A 17,851-nucleotide genomic window follows, 5' to 3' on the forward strand; every position below is an offset into this window, starting at 1 on the left:
TTAAACAGTAGTCTGAGCACCTGGTTGCTGTCATTACATGAGTACACAAGCTCAGGTTACTCTGATGGAGGGGCATAGACACACACACACACACACACACACACACACACACACACACACACACACACACACACACACACACACGCCCATACAAACACACAGAAAATTACAGTTAGGGATCCAATGGGCAAATTAATTTGAGATTTTTGATTTGTATTGTTGGAAACAAGCTGATGAACCAGTGAGCATCAGTCTGCTTTTCTGTGCTCACAAGATGTGTGTGTGTGTGTGTGCGTGTGTGTGTGTGTGTGTGTGTGTGTGTGTGTGTGTGTAAAGGGAGCACTAAGTGTTCATTTTCTTTCCTAGCAAGCAATGATAAGAATGATCTTTTCAAATCTATTAGCTCTGTTATATGACATTACCAAAGTATATAAAAGGAAAAAAAAAATATGATCAAATATTATGTGCTGGTGCTTCTTGAAGCCCATTCATTCATTCATTCATTCATTAAATATCTATACCACTTCTCCTGCACTTAGTACTGGAGCCCATCTCAGCTGTCATTGATCGAGAGATGGGGTTGACCCTGGACTTGTTGTCAGTCGATCACAGGGTCACGTAAAAAGTCATGCAACCATTCACTGGGGTAGAACAATGCAAACTCCACATATAAAGGAATTGAACCAGGGCTCTTCTCATGCTGAGGCAGCAGCGCCAACCACTGAGCAGCCTTGTAAAGATCAAATGGAGATTTACAAAAGATTATGAGTCCAAAATAACAATGCAAGCCTTTAATTCAATCAAATCATAATTACAATTAGCTTTGTATGTTCATGTTTATGGACAGCCACACAAAGATACAGTGTGCGGTAACAACAGGCTAAATGCACCATTTTCTACCAGTGAAACTCGTCCACAGTTCTGGGTAGTTTGAAGTCTTCCAACAATAGGCTAAAAGGTTCATAACAGCAAATGAGCCATCATCCCACCCTGTGTCTCCAATCAAGCACCATTTTATCTATTGTTTGTATCATCTTGCCTCAAGTTTGTTTTTGAAGTTTCAAGGAATACTACAGATTTTATTGAAAAAAATAACACTGAAAGAATCACAGCCTGCTCTTTAGCAACATTTGTGTCTTCCTCCTGTTAAAGAGGCACTACGTTACTCCCGGTCCCACTGAGACCCATTGGTCATGGCCATTGACCTTTGGAATGATTCCTCTAGCTTTAATAGATTCCCCAAGCTGGTCCAAAATTCATCCTTCACTGGTATAACAACAATGTTGTAAAGATAAATGGGGAAACTTCCTTGAAAAGTTCCTCCTAGCTGCCAATGTAAAAGTCTTTAAAGTCAGCAAAAATATAACTATATTCCACTAAGATCTAACGGAAAAATGTCATTTTTCCAAGTTGTGATTTAAATATTTGTTTTGAAAATCTGGTCTTTGTTTGAAATGTGTAATCAGAAGTAACACTATATTTCCAATATATTCAGTAAAAATGTCAATTGTATCATTCCAATTTCTCGGAGAAGTTTGGAAGGCATGGAGACGATACCAAAAAGACAAATACCGAAATAAGAGGAGAACAAACCGAAGAGCGTGTCAGAGACAGAGAAAGCATGCACTTTACAGTCATGGTTTATTCATACAAGTTTATGCGCTTGAGATTTTCATCCTCCAGGCCTATAAACATAAAGAGGTGCATCTTTATTTAGATTGTAGTGCACTAACAACATAAGTTGTATAACCAGAGAAGAGAATTAAAGATTTAATTTTTTGAATATTAGACTGTCACTGATTTCCAGATGCCTCTCCGGCTGTGACATGTCCACCTGTGTGTGTGTGTGTGTGTGTGTGTGTGTGTGTGTGTGTGTGTGTGTGTGTGTGTGTGTGTGTGTGTGTGTGTGTGTGTGTGTGTGGCCACTGTCTCTTGGCAGAGGTCCCTCTGGTAAAAGGTGACATCAATAGCAGTGCTCCAGTTGACATGTGTCAGAAGACATTTGAACTTTGAAAAATTCTTGTGGAGGCAGCAAATATACCTGGGGTTTATAGGGGGTGTTCACCCTTGGAATAAGTGAACAAATAAAAAGAATTGCTGTCAAGTGTGATTACATGGGCCAAAAAAATTCTGACATGTGGCGAAGGATCCTGCCAATATTTTTTCAAGGTCCCGAGCTTGTCCTTCCCTTCATGATGTCATCACATATTAATGGGTTCTGGAGAGGGTGGCTGATTTTCTCTTTCCATCTTTCTGATCTAGAGAGAAAAGAATCAGTGCACGTAGGACCAGACTGAGAGGGAAAGAGGGCAATCAACTCAGATTAAGATTACAGCTGGTTTAACAAGAATAGAATTGGGTGGTATTTGTAGTCACAAGTTGAGTTTAGAATAAAATCTAAAAGGAAGGGAGACTTGGAGATGATAGTAGGTGTTTTGGAACCAGATGATGAAGTGACCTTAAAACTTGGACAGGTAAATTGTGTAAATGTACCACTTTTAAGTATCCTGAAAGTGAAAATAATTCACATATAAATGCAATATGACAAAGGTGTTTTAATCTATTGCATCTATTCACACTAGAAATTTGCGATTGTTCATCCTGGCTTTCATAAAATACCGTGGGTTGATTCAAAAACTCCACTGACTTTACCTGACTGGTTTTAATCACCATGATGTGACTTCATTAAACAGGAGAGTTGAGTTGTAAATATCAGAAGACTTTTTTTTTCTATCATCCTATGTTTTGTTCTTTCAGCTTTTGGGATACTGGGAGATAACCCGGCTTTCATTTTCGTGCATCTGCTTTCACTTTCATTTCAAACTTGGACTGAGGACTCATAATCCGATGGCTCTGACACTCGACTGCTGTAGGAAGATTTCCAATTAATATGTCACTGTAAATCTCCTCGGCTTCTTAGAGGAGGATGGTTTGCGGTCACTGCTGTTTTCACATTTTGAGTCAGTACTCTGGAGTAAAATTTGTCAGCTCATATGGACCCAAGCAGTTTCCTCTCCTCGTGCCCAATAATGGCAGTTCTGCCTCCAGCAGGTAATTGGTGAGAGAGTACGAGGGATCTGTGTATTAACATATTGATTTATAGCTGCTGCTTTGAGTCCTGGTCTCAGAAACTTCTGCTCTCAAGCACTTTTCCATTCTCAAACAGTCCAATGTTTTCCTGCATTTTACAGAAGTTGAGAGGATCAGCTTCAATGTGTAGAATATCATAACTGCAGCTTTCACACATCAAGAATGCTTTGACATTAATTGATAGACTACTGATGCTTGTATATACAATATGAGGAATCACACATTTTTCAGCCAATTTCCATAATATTAGGCAAACACACGTGTGATATAAACAGCTGGAGTCTCTGTTGGGTAACCGCTCGGAATGAACTTTACAGCAGGTTGTTGCTTGTGTCAAGCGGCTGTAGATGTGAACTTTTAAGGAAGGAGGAGAGGGTTTTAAATGATGTGAGCCCCCCCCCGAAAACAAACAAATTGTAATTGATCAATCAAATATTTCCATGTTTATTTCTGTGCACTGTGACTGAAATGTGTCATCATGTATTACTTTAGTAATCTCTTTTTGTCAGAAGTTACAAAAGCCTATATTTCCTTTTTTGTTTTCTTTTTTATCTCAATGTTTTTTCCCATTACACCAAGTTGCAATTCACATATTATGTTGTTTAATTGAAAAATGGTCTCTTGTTTGTCATTAATTTCTTAGTTTTTTTGTGTGTGTGCGAGTGCTTTTGTGAGCCGTCATGTGACAGATGATGTGAGTCTAACAGAATATCATCAGTCAGTCAGTCAGTCAATGACTATGGGCTATGTGACTAAGACCATAGTGACAGCTCTGTGCTGGAGGACAGTGGAAACAATGAATGATGAAATTAAATGTCAGTTAGACACTTGGAGTGCTTTTTAGCATGGCTTAACAAGGTCGGTTTTCTTCCAAGTTTGGAAAGCTTGAGGCTCCAATATGCTATTGGTGACAGCCCCATCTACTATCCTCATCTATTCTTATTCCATCTTTTTTGCTGAGATGCAAAAATGAATCTTTACCTCTTTTTCTAACAGTCTACAGAAACCGGAGACATTTTAAATTGGTTCAGTGGAGGGAATATTCAGAATGTGGAAATTTGAAATTCTTTGACATTATTTGAAAGGGATCCATAATGTATCTGCTATTGATATTCATGCTGTGTATGGCTCATTAGTGCTAACATGGACAGGAGACTAACTGTGATTTTGTTGTTAGACATGGAGATGCTCTCAATTATTGGGCTCAGTGTTCTTCCCCTCTAATTTTTTTGCTTTCCTCTCCATTAATCTACTTCTTTCCCACTTTTTTTTTTTTATCAATTACAAAACAAGTAACCCGCATGTCTGCCTTAATTTTTTTGATAAACCAAGATTAAGCAGCTAATTTAGGTGCGATTTGACTTTTGTAATTCACACATGGTTTGTCTTTGCCAAATATGGTATATAACAAGAGATCCTGCTCTTCAGGTAATATTAACACCGCAAAATTGTAAATGGTATATCTCCTAAGTGGTTATAGGCCCCCTTTATTAAATTTGGAAATCTCATCAAGCTCTGAATTGAAAAAAGGTTTTAATACCCATTTCACCCTGTGTGCTGCGGTATTAAATATAAAACTCTTTCAATGTTAGTACTTCCATTGAGAAAATGAGGTCGTCAGTATTGCAGTGAAATCCATGAAATTGCTGAGTTGGTGACAGGTCCTGAACAAAGAGGTTTTTCACCAGAATTGTTTGTCTGAAAATACCAATTTGGTGCCTGAATGTTCCAAAGATAAATGGATCCACTATTTACTTTGTCGACAGTGGAATTAGCTGTAATCGGGGTGCTAGATCTCTTTTACCTCTAAAGAGTAGACCTACTGCTGGTTTAATAAAGTGTTTGAGGCTGTGAAGAAACCCCTATGAACATTCACATCTTCGATCAACCAGATATGCACTATTCTTAAGTCCCCCCTTCAACAGTGAGTAGCTCATGATCAAAATGATCAAAATGAGTATTTTGCTCAAATCCCATCTAACTCGAAGTTGATCATTCTCCCCTTCGTTTAGAGTCCATGTCTCCTTGCCCCCCTTTATTTACCACACACAGGAATCCAATCACCATTCAATTGACAATATCTGTAGAATTTTGGTTGGTATAAGATGACAGAAAAAAGGGTTGCGTGGTTATTGTGAGCCCCCTCCCCCCATGTGTTTATTGGCAACACATAGATTTCAAATGAGACTTACAAGGGATAACATCCAACTCCTCATGCCCGTATGTCACCTCGTTTTAATGGTTTACCTCCTGCGGATCCTGGATTATAGGAATAAATTAAAAGATAAACCATGTGCACACCTACAAGACTCTATGGTAACCTACCACTTTGATAAAAAGATATAGTCATCCATCTGAGGCTCTGTAGGATTCGTCCAATGAACAAAACAGAGGCTTATAGCTGCTATGTAATGGATGAAAAACAATGGCAATTATCAGGGTTTGACCAGGATTGGCCAAATGCCCTGAAGCTGAACTGTTTGTGTGTGCCCATTGTGTCATTAGTGCAAGAAAGCCACAGCAATTTACAGAAAACAGAAATCTTGTTAGTGGAGTGGCTTTTGGTTCACAACAGTGCGAGGACGTGCACATGGTGACAAACACATTCAAACGGTGCTATGGAGTCTCACAGTGAACTATTCGATGAGAAGATACATTTTCAGTGTTAGCCAGCATGACTTGATACCGATTATTGCAGTAGATTGGGGAGGGTATAGTACTGGCTGTGACTCCTGAAACAAAAGAGTAATATTTAAGCACATGTTGACGACAGCACGTTTTTTTGCACAAGCAAGGGCAGAAAATGGTTCTGAAGTTTAATGAAAGAAGTTTAATGGTCTTGTAGAAGTGGGACTCATACACATAAACGTGTGACCGATGTAATTTCATGTAATTTCAGTAAACTACACAACACCAAATCAAGCCCGGTTGCCAACATGTTACATGTCATCTGAGAATAAAAGATGTTTGACTGAGCGGAGGTATGATTTGGGGTCCCTGCGGTTTTACACCCTGTCTCGAGCAAATGAGATGAAGGGCGTGAAAACTCGAATGATGGAGAAATGATACAACTGGGTCCCAACGAGACAACCAGTTGTTTGAGAGAAATGACCGACTCTGTGAAAAATCCAGATTTTAGACGGGAAACCATGACAGTGACGACAGACTTCTCAACAGATTGCGACCAAATGTCATAGTACGAGAGCAGGAGCGAGGCTATGGGAGACAAAGACTGTAGCAGAAAAGGGAAAAGGGACAGGCTTCCACTGTTGGTGAGTATTTATAGATCACACATAGTCACCTCTGCCTGGCAGCTGTGCTCCCCTTGTTGCTCCAACTGATGTCTCTGCACGCATTCCAGCAGGGCACTGACTCAGGAGAACATGACAGATGAGAGGGTTCTACAAATGCTGAATAAGTGACTGGTTGGGAAACCAACTTACCCAGTGAGTGAAGGTATGAATGGAGCCGCACGTAGCCCGCCTCAGACCCCTCTGGTAATACAAAGGTTTTCTGTAATGCACCCTCAAAGAAAAAAAAACAATAGTATATATGTAATTGTGTGAGTGTGGTTTCAGTGTTCACGTGCGCGGGCGTGAGCAGCTGCGCGCCAGTCGGAGACGCGCTCGCCGCGGCGCGCCCCGCTCCGCGCCTCTCTCCGCTCCCGGATCCACGAATGTCCCCGAGAGCGCAACAACGCAGGAAATTACATGGCTCCCCGTTTTTATCCGCGCAAAGTACAACATGGAGCGTTAGCGTCCACTTTGTAGCCGAGATCCCCGCCAGGAGAACCGGTACCATTAGAGACGTGATCGCCAAACATTAATCTCTGTCCTCCCCCCCCGTACACAAACAGTTCCACGTTCCGGCGCACACCGCGAACATGAAGGCGAAGATCCGTGACCAAAGCCTGTCGGACTCCAGGGAGCTGGACGGATCCTACGACCAGCTGACGGGTGAGTGAATCGGCGTCTCGCGTCGTGCGTAACGAACGATTCAATATGTAAAAATTCCACGAGGACTCTCGAACTTCAGCAGCCTTGTTCGCCATTATTCCCCCCCTCGCCCATAAAAAGATGAGTGCGTGTATCTTGCCCTCAGTGACGGCGAACAAGTTGTTTTTGATGATGAAGTTTGAATTTTTTTTTTTCTGAAAGTTGATTTGGCGAGTAAGTTCTCATTCACGTAATGACGGGCTGACAATCCGAGGACGGTGTATAAAATACATATTGAATCTGTTGTGGCCAGTGTCGCATGTGTGTGTTTGTGTTGGTCACTCTGATTTTCTGCATCTTTTAACACGAGAATTGTGATTGTTTGTGTGTGTGTGTGTGTTTTTTTTTTTTTTTTTTTTTTTTTTTTTTGTTGGCCTGGCTCAGTGACTGGGACCCCAGGTTGCCCCAGATACCCCTGCTGTTGAGATCAACGACCTGATGCCCAACATTGTGGGCATAAGAGAACTGGCAATCTTACATGCCTACATGTCTGAGGGATCTTTTTATTTGCCAATATTTGTGGCTTGGTTCCCTGTAGCCATGTGGCTCCGGTGAGCTGAGCTCTCTCTGGCTGCATTCTCCATCCATTAAGTGCCAGCTGCCCAGATACGAATTCCTACTTTACGCCTAAATGCATCCCTGGTGTGCAGAGGGGAGATGTGCCCATCCAGACAGCTGCGGGCCTCCGGCACAACAGGGCATTGTAATCCCAGTTTCATGTAGTCCAGCAGCTGATTTGCCCTTTCCACAAATGTAATGGGTCAGGATATTTTGGTGAATTCAATCATAATTGATTGCCTGCTTTGATTGGTAAAGTGGCATGTATTGTAGATTTCTCAGTAAATATTTTGCTTCAGGAAGAGGAAGTGGAAAGGCTGTGAGAAATCAAGCAGCAGCAACTTCTCGTCTTTTGTCTGTTGTTTTTCCAACTTTGTTCAAATGAATTTAACCTCCCTACTCACCTGCCCGACAGGCATCACAACTCAGCACTGGTATTGTAAAAGGCATAATTCCACTTGCACAATGTGCCGACCGTCACACTTGGGTATTCTTTAAAATCATCAGAGACAAACACGGTTCAACGGCATGATATTCTTCTGGCGTCTTCCATCAGTGCACGTGTCTTGCAACTTAATTGGCCCTTAAATCAGCATATACGGATTTCAGTGAGCGTTAGGTGGAAGATGTGTGGGACACGACTCTGCAGCAGTGACTCTGAGTTAACTTTATCGTCGAAGTGTTGCCAGTTTTGCTCCTACTTCTATTGAGCTCAGCTTAAATCAGAGAGTGGATAAGAGAGGTGGACACGTAGCTTGCACTTTTACAATATTCCTTTTCACTCAATGCAATGCCTGCCCATGCATCATGAGTCAATAGTACCAGGACAATAAACAAACTATACATGGAAACCACAATGTTTTTAGTATCAACATTATCTTTTTAGACTTATGGATTCTTTGTTGGCAGACTTTTGTACAATAGAACATGCACTGAGTATAGAATTTACCGTAGATCTGGAGCTACTTTCTTGGTATAATCTAAGCCAGTGCACCAAATTCTACTCAGGATACGGCATCTTTAGAGTGCTTAAAAATCAGCGCGGCAGGTGAGTGATTTACCATCACTTTATCATTCTTGCTTTTTGAGATATTTTTTTCACCTCACAGCACTTCACACCAAACAGCCAAAGGAAATACATCACTAACTTGGAAACTTCTCATCTACAATGTTTCAAGCGGAGACAGAATGGAGGGCCTGATTGTGCCTGTGGTAATCTTGCACCTGGTCACCAAAGCACATGAACAGTGTGATGAGAAAATAGGGCCCTTAATCACGGAGCTGTCGTCACCCTGATCGCTCTAATCCTCCGCTGATGGTGGCTCTTACCTGTGTTGCTCTATGATTGCCCGGCTCCACAGAAATCATCCATCATTTCTTTAAGGAAACAACAAAACATGTCTTGTATGAATCACCTCTCTGACACAAAAAAAAAGCGTGAATACCTTATATTAAAAAATGATTTGTAACATTAGTTGTTCTATTTTGTTAGAATCCGTTAATGTTTACAGCTCCTGCGTATTCTCTCTGCTTCTATACGATGAACTCCATTATTGGACGGATAAAAGTAAGGTGTGTGGGCATGTATGGATTGGAATGAGTGGTACCGTGGCTAAATTTAAGTGGGCTAGAGCCAGGTATAAGGCACTGATCCGTCTTTCTCCAAATATCCATGGTTTGTTCCAGCCAAAATTAAGAAGTCATGAAATCATCTCTGTGAAAGCTGGAAGAATGCAGATGTTTGTCCAAAAGATTGGCCCCGTTGCATGCCTGTATAGAGAGCCATGCAATTTCACATGGTTGGGTGACATCACACCTGTATTGTTTGATTGTGGATAAATATAGGAGCTTACTTGTTTTTGTGGGTATGTGGAATCTCATGCTTAACAGAGCATATTTAGTTTAATCAAAAAAGCAAACCAACCAAAATTTTGTGACTGTAGGGTTTTCAGAGGGTACTTCATTAACAAATAGGTTACATAACACTGGCAAAGTCAACTCCTTTTGCGCAGACTATAGTGGAAGAAGTTGTTTACGTGCTAATATTTTGCTAAATAAGTGCTAAATAAGACTTTTTGGTCAAGCACATTTAAGTTTGCATTTAAATGCATATAATGTTTCTTGGTCGAGGAATTGGAACTCTGCAGTAGGAGCCAGTATAATGGTGACGCTGTGCAGAGAAAGCTATGGAGACCTACTGTATTGCTGGTCTTTTGTTGAATTCTATTTCATATTGCCTGAGGAGGATTTAACTCAATGTGTTCATTATGTGCAGGTGACAGGTGCTTTTCTGGAAAACCAACCTAAAATGAAAAATGTATACAGTACAAGAATACTTGTGAGAATGGATTATTAAGTGGGTTTTTTGTGTGGGAAGGGCGGCTTCAAGTGAGTCACGCTTCTTACTTACAAGCAACTTGGGTGTGTGACTGACTGTTTTTCTCACAACGTTGACCTGTGTTGCTTCAAGGTAGTGTGGGTGGTCTCCAATCAACATTTGAGTGAAATGTAACCCTCTAGAAATAACTCCCTCTCAGCCTGCTACATTGTACTGAAGTGCTCCCTACTGTGTGTGTGTGTGCGCGCATGTGTCAGAGTGTGTGGTAGCCTGGCATTCCCCTGTTGTATAAAAGAACATCGGCTGAGAGATGAGAGGTAATTATAGAAGTGTGGTGCAGTAATCTCCTCTTCTACCTTGCAAGCCATACAGAGGGATCATATCACCTACACAAATGAATGAGCGTTCATGCACACACACACACACACACACACACACACACACACACACACACACACACACACACACACACACACACACACACCGCATCTCATCCTCGTGTGCATAAACGGCTACTATTTCAACCTTGTCATGTTGTCAAGTCTGGCATATTGGTGTCTATGTCAGTCCCAATCGAAAGGGGAGCTTGTCAATCATTCACTGCATAGAGTAATAATGCGAAGGTACTGGTTTTAATTACCCCTGCCGAGGAGGATACGTTTTCATCAACTTGGTTTGGAATTGGTTTGTTATTTGTTGTTTTGAATACAGTATTGGGGTTGTTAGTGTGAAAAGGTGTAAAGAAAAAAACGCCGGATTAAATTTAACTGAAATTTCCATGCTAAGGCACATGACCAGGTTTTTTCCCTTTATATTTTTATTAACATTTTTCTTTGAATGTTTTTTTAAAAGAAATAAATGTCTTTTGGATCAAGCTCTTAGAATGATACAAAAAGTCTACAAAAATCTATTTAATGGAACTCCGGAGCCGTTGACTGTCTTGTCGATTAATCTTTTTTGCATATGAATAATGGTGTTAATAAGTTTACTGAGTGAGGAGGATGTGAGAGGCGATGATATCCAATTTTTAGATTAACTGGATATTTGTTCTTGGCAAAGTCATCTGAACACCCCGCTCAGTCCAAGGGATGGAACACCTACATGCATGCCCATGCATGTCGGTGATTGTATATACACACATGCACACACAAACAGACTGGTTAATCATTCATGGGTGAGGTATCACAGATTGGTTGGCGCACATAATTAAACATATACATGTGCTTTGCTTCATGCCACTGTTCACCTTGTAGTGTTGGACTGTATTTAGGTCTTATCACCACAGCTCTTGGAGAAATTTATTAAAGGCCTTTAGAGTTGGGCTGTAAATCACAAAATGCATAGTTGAGGAAGATTACCAGGAGAGGTAATAAGCCCCATAACCCCCCCGCCGATGCGCTGAGTGGTTTACAGCACCCCTGGTCTGAATGATATTTTACACTTCGTAGAATTGACTGATTTCTGGGCAAGTGCTGCCTTCTAATTGAGTTTGTCAGAGTTTAGCCTTTAATCACCTTCTTGGGTTGACAGTTTGTTAAAGCTAGAACCCTAATTGCCATCGGCAGTAATAAACAGTCCAGAATTAAATGCATTAGCCAAGTGCTGGGACATGTGTGACATTTGTTTCCTCACAAGGAACCATCCACTCATGGTTCCTGCGCTTGAGTATCTCCTTAACGTGCCAGAATTGCTCATTTGAATATTATAAACTATAAATTCCTGTGCTGAGAACTGTTTCGAGTTTTTCTCACCTAAGCCTCTGTCCAATTACATACAGTATATCATTGTCAAAAGGTAAGGAACAATGAAAAGACAATGAAGGAAGCAAAGAGGGAAATGATCCTGGAGAGCAACACACTGTCCAGTGAAGCTCTTTGTCTGCTTTCCCTCAATGTAGTCCCATTTCCTACTTATAATGAACTGAAATCCACTCCTCTTACACCTGTGCTTTCAAGGGAAGTTATCAATTATGAAGCATTCATTAGAGAGTGGGTAATATATCCATCCATCTACCACTTATCTGTGATTGGGTCACAGGGGCAGCAGCCCAAGCAGAGGTCAAGAACTCCCTCTCCCCGGCATTGGAACCAGCTCTTCTGGGGGGATACCGAGGTGTTCCCAGGCCAGCCGAGAGACATAGTCCCTCCAGCGTGTCCTGGCTCTTCCCTGGGGCCTTCTCCCGGAACACCTCACCAGGGAGGTGGCTGATAAATCTACTGTATTCTCAGAGTTTATTCCTTATTTGTCTGATTTATTCTGAATAGTTCCAACAAATTTGTAAGCTACTTCCACATGTGTGCTACAGTGGACAGTCAAATTGGCCATGTTTGTCCAAAGTGATGTTGCCACAGACCAAATTTTAGCCTGTGGAAAAGTTTGCAGAAGCCCGAGACGGGTTAGGAGGCCATGGGTCAATTACAGGTTTGTTATTATATTTCTGTATTCATTTTTTTTTTTTTTAGCAAAATGGAATATCACCAGGACTTTTTATGTGCATGCGCGCTCTTGTCAAGCAGCAATAATTAAAACGCACACAAATTAAATCAAGCAATCATCATACAGTGACTGTTTGATGAATCATTCTTTTTATTATCATTCATTCTTACCACTTGTTATGTAACAGCTTAGAGAGGGGAAGCAACATAAAATCAAATGTAATAGGTATTTAATAAAATGGTTTATGGAAGCTTGAAAAAGGAAAGTGAAACATTACAACAGAGCAGTTGGCCTAATAAACCACACAGTATGTCACAGCAGCTCCCTTTGGTACGCCGCACATAAGCTGCAACCTTGAATGGCTGTCTGGTTTTAAGGAAGTCAGCACATGGTGATTGGCTGCAGTTGATTGACTTCAGGTGTTCTGATTGACAACACAGAATCCCTGCATGACAATTTTAAACACATAGAAAGGGTGGGGGGGGCAGTTAACACCTCTTTTCCTGCAGTCATGGTCGAAGGCAGTGGCTGGAACCTATCCCATTGGGTGAGTGGTGGGATACACCCTGGACCAGTTGCCAATCAGAGGGCTGCACACAGGCATACCACCATTCACTTTCATTCACATGTCTGGGCAATTCAGGGTCTCTGATGAATCTTTTGCATGTTTTTTGGAAACCCAAACAGAAATGGAGAACATGTTCACACTGAAAGCCCCCGTGTCGGAATCGAACCAGGGAACTTCTTGTTGTGACGTGGAACTGTTAACCACTATGCTTGCATTGTTATAATGATTATTACTGTCATATTGTTTGAGGTGTTGTAACCCCTTTTAAGAGAAAAATAACAGGAAAAACAAGTCTAAGTGCCTTTTAAAAGTTTGCCTTTAATTATTAAAAAATGTACTATCTCGATCATATCAGTGTGTGTCTGGCGGTCAGTGACTGCATCAATTTAACATAACTTTGCTGTTGACCATGTTCACAGCTAAAAATCTGAAGCACCTAACCAGTTTTACTGTTTTTGTAAAATAGTTATAGTAAATGTTACAATTACTTCCTGGAGGAAAAAAAGAAACTGAAAATATTTTAAAAATATTTGAAAATGTAACAGGTGGCGCAGTGGTTGCGCTTTGGCCTCACTGCACGAAGAACCTTGATTCGATTTCGACGTTGCTGTGGAGAGTTCTCCCCTTATCTGTGTGGGTTTCCTCCAGGTTCTCTGGTTTCCTCCCACAGTCCAAAAACATGCAGCAGGTCAATCGGAAAAAAACTGGGAAAATTGTGCTGAATGGGTGAATGAGTGAATGGTTGTTTTTCTGTGGCCCTGCGATTGACTGCCGACCAGTCCAGGGTGTACCCCACCTCTCGCCAGATGACAGCTGGGATTGGCTCCAGCATCCCCGGGGACCCTAAGTACAGGATAAATGGCAGATAATCGGTGGGTGAATAGCAAATCAAAAACTAAAACTCCCCAAAAAATAACAATCGATGTAATAAAAACATAGTAAATGAAAGGACAGTATATTATTTTAATGAAATGAACTATATATCTAAAACCTACATTTTTGATTTAAAATCGCCATTTGACAAAATTGAAATGAAATGTAATAAAACTTTTATTCTGTTTGAGGGGAGAAAGTTTAAAGTTGTATTATTTCATTGTACGTTCTCTGGAGAGTATTTGATGCTTTACGCTGTCTTTTTAGCTGGCAAATATTGATCTTTTGCTGTCTTCCTAATGTCCCCTCTGCATTTTTAAACAAGCTGACTGACAGTTCCTGGTTAAGCAGCGCTGCAATTCACTCTTTTCTTGCACTCTATCCCACACCTCCCCCGCATACCGTGTCCAATCTCCACTTATGATTGTATAATATTTTATATATGCCTCATTAGAGCAGCATTTTGCTGACCATATCTGATGGCTCTATTTATTTTCATTTCTACTTTTCTCCCATAGTCCACGTCTCAGCATCTCCATTGTCCATCCTCAACTCCTCCCTTCCACCTCTGTGGGTTTATCTGACCACAGGGGAACTCCAGCTTAATGGAGCCTGGAGCCAAAATCGATCTTAACGAGTTTTAATCTTTGACCAAATCTACGAAGGGCCAGGCAATTGTTGATTAAAATATGCCCCCTTTCTGTAAACACCTTCTGTAAATGCTTGCGAGAGGACAAAGAGACGAGGTCAGAGGGAGAGGGAGGTCAGAGGAAGATTGTAAGATAAGGGATGGATGGATTTTGCTCAGGAAAAGTCAGAGAACAAATTAGATTGAGGTGATCAGAAGGCAGGGACAGCAGATAGACACATTTTTTTTTCTAATTTTCATTTTCCATTACTCATTTTCCATTACTCTTGCCTGCAGAGATGTGTATCATCACATTGCTGATTGATTGAGCATGATAGTGCCCGATGTTATCCATTGTGGTTTTCACTCCCGCTTTGCTGTCCTGTCATTCAGAACATCTGATCTGCATTGGAGGATGATTTTTGTCAAATGACAACTGTCAATTAGTAATTCATCAATCAAAGAGGTGAGATGGACCAGCTTGTAAGTTTGTAGGTCTCGCTAATCTTTCCTCAGCATGGTTGTGTGAGGGAGACAGTCCTCAGCCATCAGGGGGTAATCACGATGTCTCACACATATGATGAACTGAACAAAGTGATTATGATCTGTTCATGTGTAAAGCTGTAAACATGTCTGGAGGACATGCTGGCAATCAACATAGTGTTTGGGCGATTTTTTTTTGGGGGGGGGGGTCTGTTTGTTTTTCACTGTTATTAGTTTTCCTTATTTCTTTTAATTTCATTTTTCTGCTGAATAAATTTGGTGTTATATGAGATGTCATTGTGCTTTGCCCTTGATGGGTTTTTGTAACCTTCACCAAAGAGTTCTGTCTACAATCTGATACAGATTGCCAATTTGCTCAGGACAGGAAGAGTCTTTAAGCAAAAGGTTTTTTCTTTTATTGAAAAATCCTGCTTTAGTTGAAAAAAATTGGGTTTATTCCTCCAACAATTTATGGTTTATTATCAAGACTTGAAGATTTTGATTTTTTTTTTTGTTTTGTTTATAACATTATGCTTTCTCACTTAAGATGACTCCAAATTATTTTGATATTGAACAGTCCACTTCTGTACTTGGGCATTTGTGAAATTATCTTTTCTAAAGCTTCTTTGTGTTTTACAAAGTTACCGTGACCTTTGACGTCTGATATATCATGTCTCATGACAATGATCTTGACCTCCGACCACAAATAATTAGTTCAACCCTGAGTCCAGGTAAAATTTGTGCCAATTTATTTCAACAAATGGATTGGTGAAGACCTGAGCCATAGTAGTTGTCTGGATACAACCTACAGTGCTGCCTTGAAAGTAAAAAGTCGAGTAAGATGTCTTTATTTCATTTTTCTAACTTAAAATTGCTTTTTCAGAGTGAATGAGAGTGGTTTTCTTTTCCATTGAATTCAAGTGAGGCTCGGGTCGGATAAACACATTAGCCTCAAGAGTCATTGAAGAGAGAGAGCCGAGATGTAAGTTGGCGACTGTAGGATTTGATTCTTTATCAGCCAGTCTCATCTCACATATTGGGATTTGAGATGGAAAACTGTGTATAGCACAAACTGAACTGTGGCCTGATGTGTCCACATTGGTTCTTAGTAGGATTCTGAAATGTCTTTCAACTGATTCCCGTGAGTTTTATTATTTACTTGTAAAGCCAGCCAGCAGAAAAGGTTCTGCTGCCTTTAACTGGATGGCAGAGTCATGGATTATTGTGGACAGTAAATACAAAACCAAAGACAGGGCCAGGAATGAGAGATGACAGGGTATGAGAAAACTGTAGCTATCCTTCACCTTCCGTCAATAACACAGACACACATAGCTGTTGCTGATGTGATTTTATTTGACAATAGAAGAAAAGATAATGGTGGAATACAACCAAAAAGCATAAACAGTCTTTGCAAAAACATTGCAAAAATCAATTCTTAAATTAATTCAAGCATATAAGTATCTCCACTGGAATAACAAATAAAGTATCCAAGTGATTTTCTCCAAATGAAGTTTTTTTTCTACTCATTTGTTCATTTAAAAAATTTGGGAGTAGACTGTTAATACTGTTTTTGTATAATTTGAAAAAAACAATCCCCTTTTGACTGGGGATGGTCTGCTGTAATTTGAGTGATTTTTCATAACCTAGGCTTGTGTTACATTAATCTACAATAAAATCCCAATTGTAAGGTCATGTAAAGATCTATAAGATATGTGGTTAGTTAATTAGCTCCATAGCCTTTCCTGACTGTTTGAAAATCCTGCAGTATAAAACATTTATGGTATATAAAAAAGACAAGCTCATATCAGAAATCAGTGGAATCACTACCTTATAGATTGTAGGTTTGTATTAAGTTAAAAATGTTCTCTTGGAAGGGTTAGGCTGGGATACATGTTAACGGAAAGTCACACTGTTAAGCAATTAATTGTAGATTTTCTAATTAACCAATTCAAATCTGAAAGAGTATAATGCTGATTCGTGACTAAAAATGAGTGTTGTAGTTAGATTTGAAAACGCATGGAAAAAACATTGCACAAAAAGAAATGAACAGGGAAAAAAAATAAAACCCTTGATCCCAAATCTTCAAATCTCTAAAAAAACATAATTCTATCAATGCTAACTTTTACAGTATATACATGGACCTTTTGTTATTGTCCCACACCAGTCACCACAGATCTTTTGGGCATGGACTGCTCATTTTCATTTTTATTTGGTTCATGATCAGAAAACTGTGGTCCCCTGTGCTGTTTATATTAAACTCTAATTTCCTGGGTGCAGTTCACCCAAATGCACTAAAACCTTACAGGCCTCTGCTGTGTATATCACTTAATTTTCAAAGCACATGCTTTCTACATTTGCCATCATGCACAATAAAATCACTGGCAGTATTAACCTTGATTCATTCATCATTTGTGATGGACAATGATAATCATCTGTGTTAAAAACGAAAATGAATTATGTTGGTATAGTCCCGTAGTGCCGAGCCAGATTCAGGTAGTGATAAACAATTGTCCTTTTCGACTCCGATTTGGCCATAAAGAGTACTGTTATTAAAGTTTTCTTTGAGGGCATGAGGGAAGGTGTGTCTGTGTGTTTGATTCTGAGATTATTCAAATGCTTTTTGCTTGTTTAAAGTCTTTACTTGTAAAGACAAGAGAAATCGGTCATTAAAGGGTAATTGTGGATGATCAATATTTATACATCAAGTGAAATTAAACATTTAACCACGATAATTGCTAATAAGCTATCTCTCAAGCATCATTCGGCACATGACAAGCTGAGCTGTCCTTGTTTAAGCTCCCAAGGTGGCTGCCTACACATCATTGCTTTCGGTTGCCAAGGGGGGTGACTTGGTCTTTATTTGTCCTGAAAGGAAAATCTCA

General features: G+C 40.2%; 1 protein-coding gene across 2 annotated transcripts in view; it reads left to right on the plus strand.

Annotated features, from left to right (window-relative positions):
- The first annotated feature begins 6,439 nt into the window (after positions 1 to 6,439).
- LOC147236487 (A-type potassium channel modulatory protein KCNIP2) overlaps positions 6,440 to 17,851 on the plus strand; it is a 104,109-nt gene continuing 92,697 nt past the window's right edge. Inside the window, exons 1-2 of one of the 2 annotated variants that reach the window (XM_086169646.1) lie at positions 6,440 to 6,546; positions 6,947 to 7,046. In XM_086169646.1, coding sequence (XP_086025772.1) covers positions 6,974 to 7,046 — 73 coding nt within the window. In that variant the 5' untranslated portion in view covers positions 6,440 to 6,546; positions 6,947 to 6,973. Of the gene's footprint in view, positions 6,547 to 6,717; positions 7,047 to 17,851 lie in introns of those variants that run through there. The other variant, XM_086169672.1, reaches the window with a different exon arrangement.

The sequence above is a fragment of the Fistularia commersonii genome, chromosome 2, assembly GCF_037954325.1.
Source record: "Fistularia commersonii isolate RoL2024-O1a breed Wild chromosome 2, RoL_Fcom_v1.0, whole genome shotgun sequence".
Taxonomy (NCBI): Eukaryota; Metazoa; Chordata; class Actinopteri; order Syngnathiformes; family Fistulariidae; genus Fistularia; species Fistularia commersonii.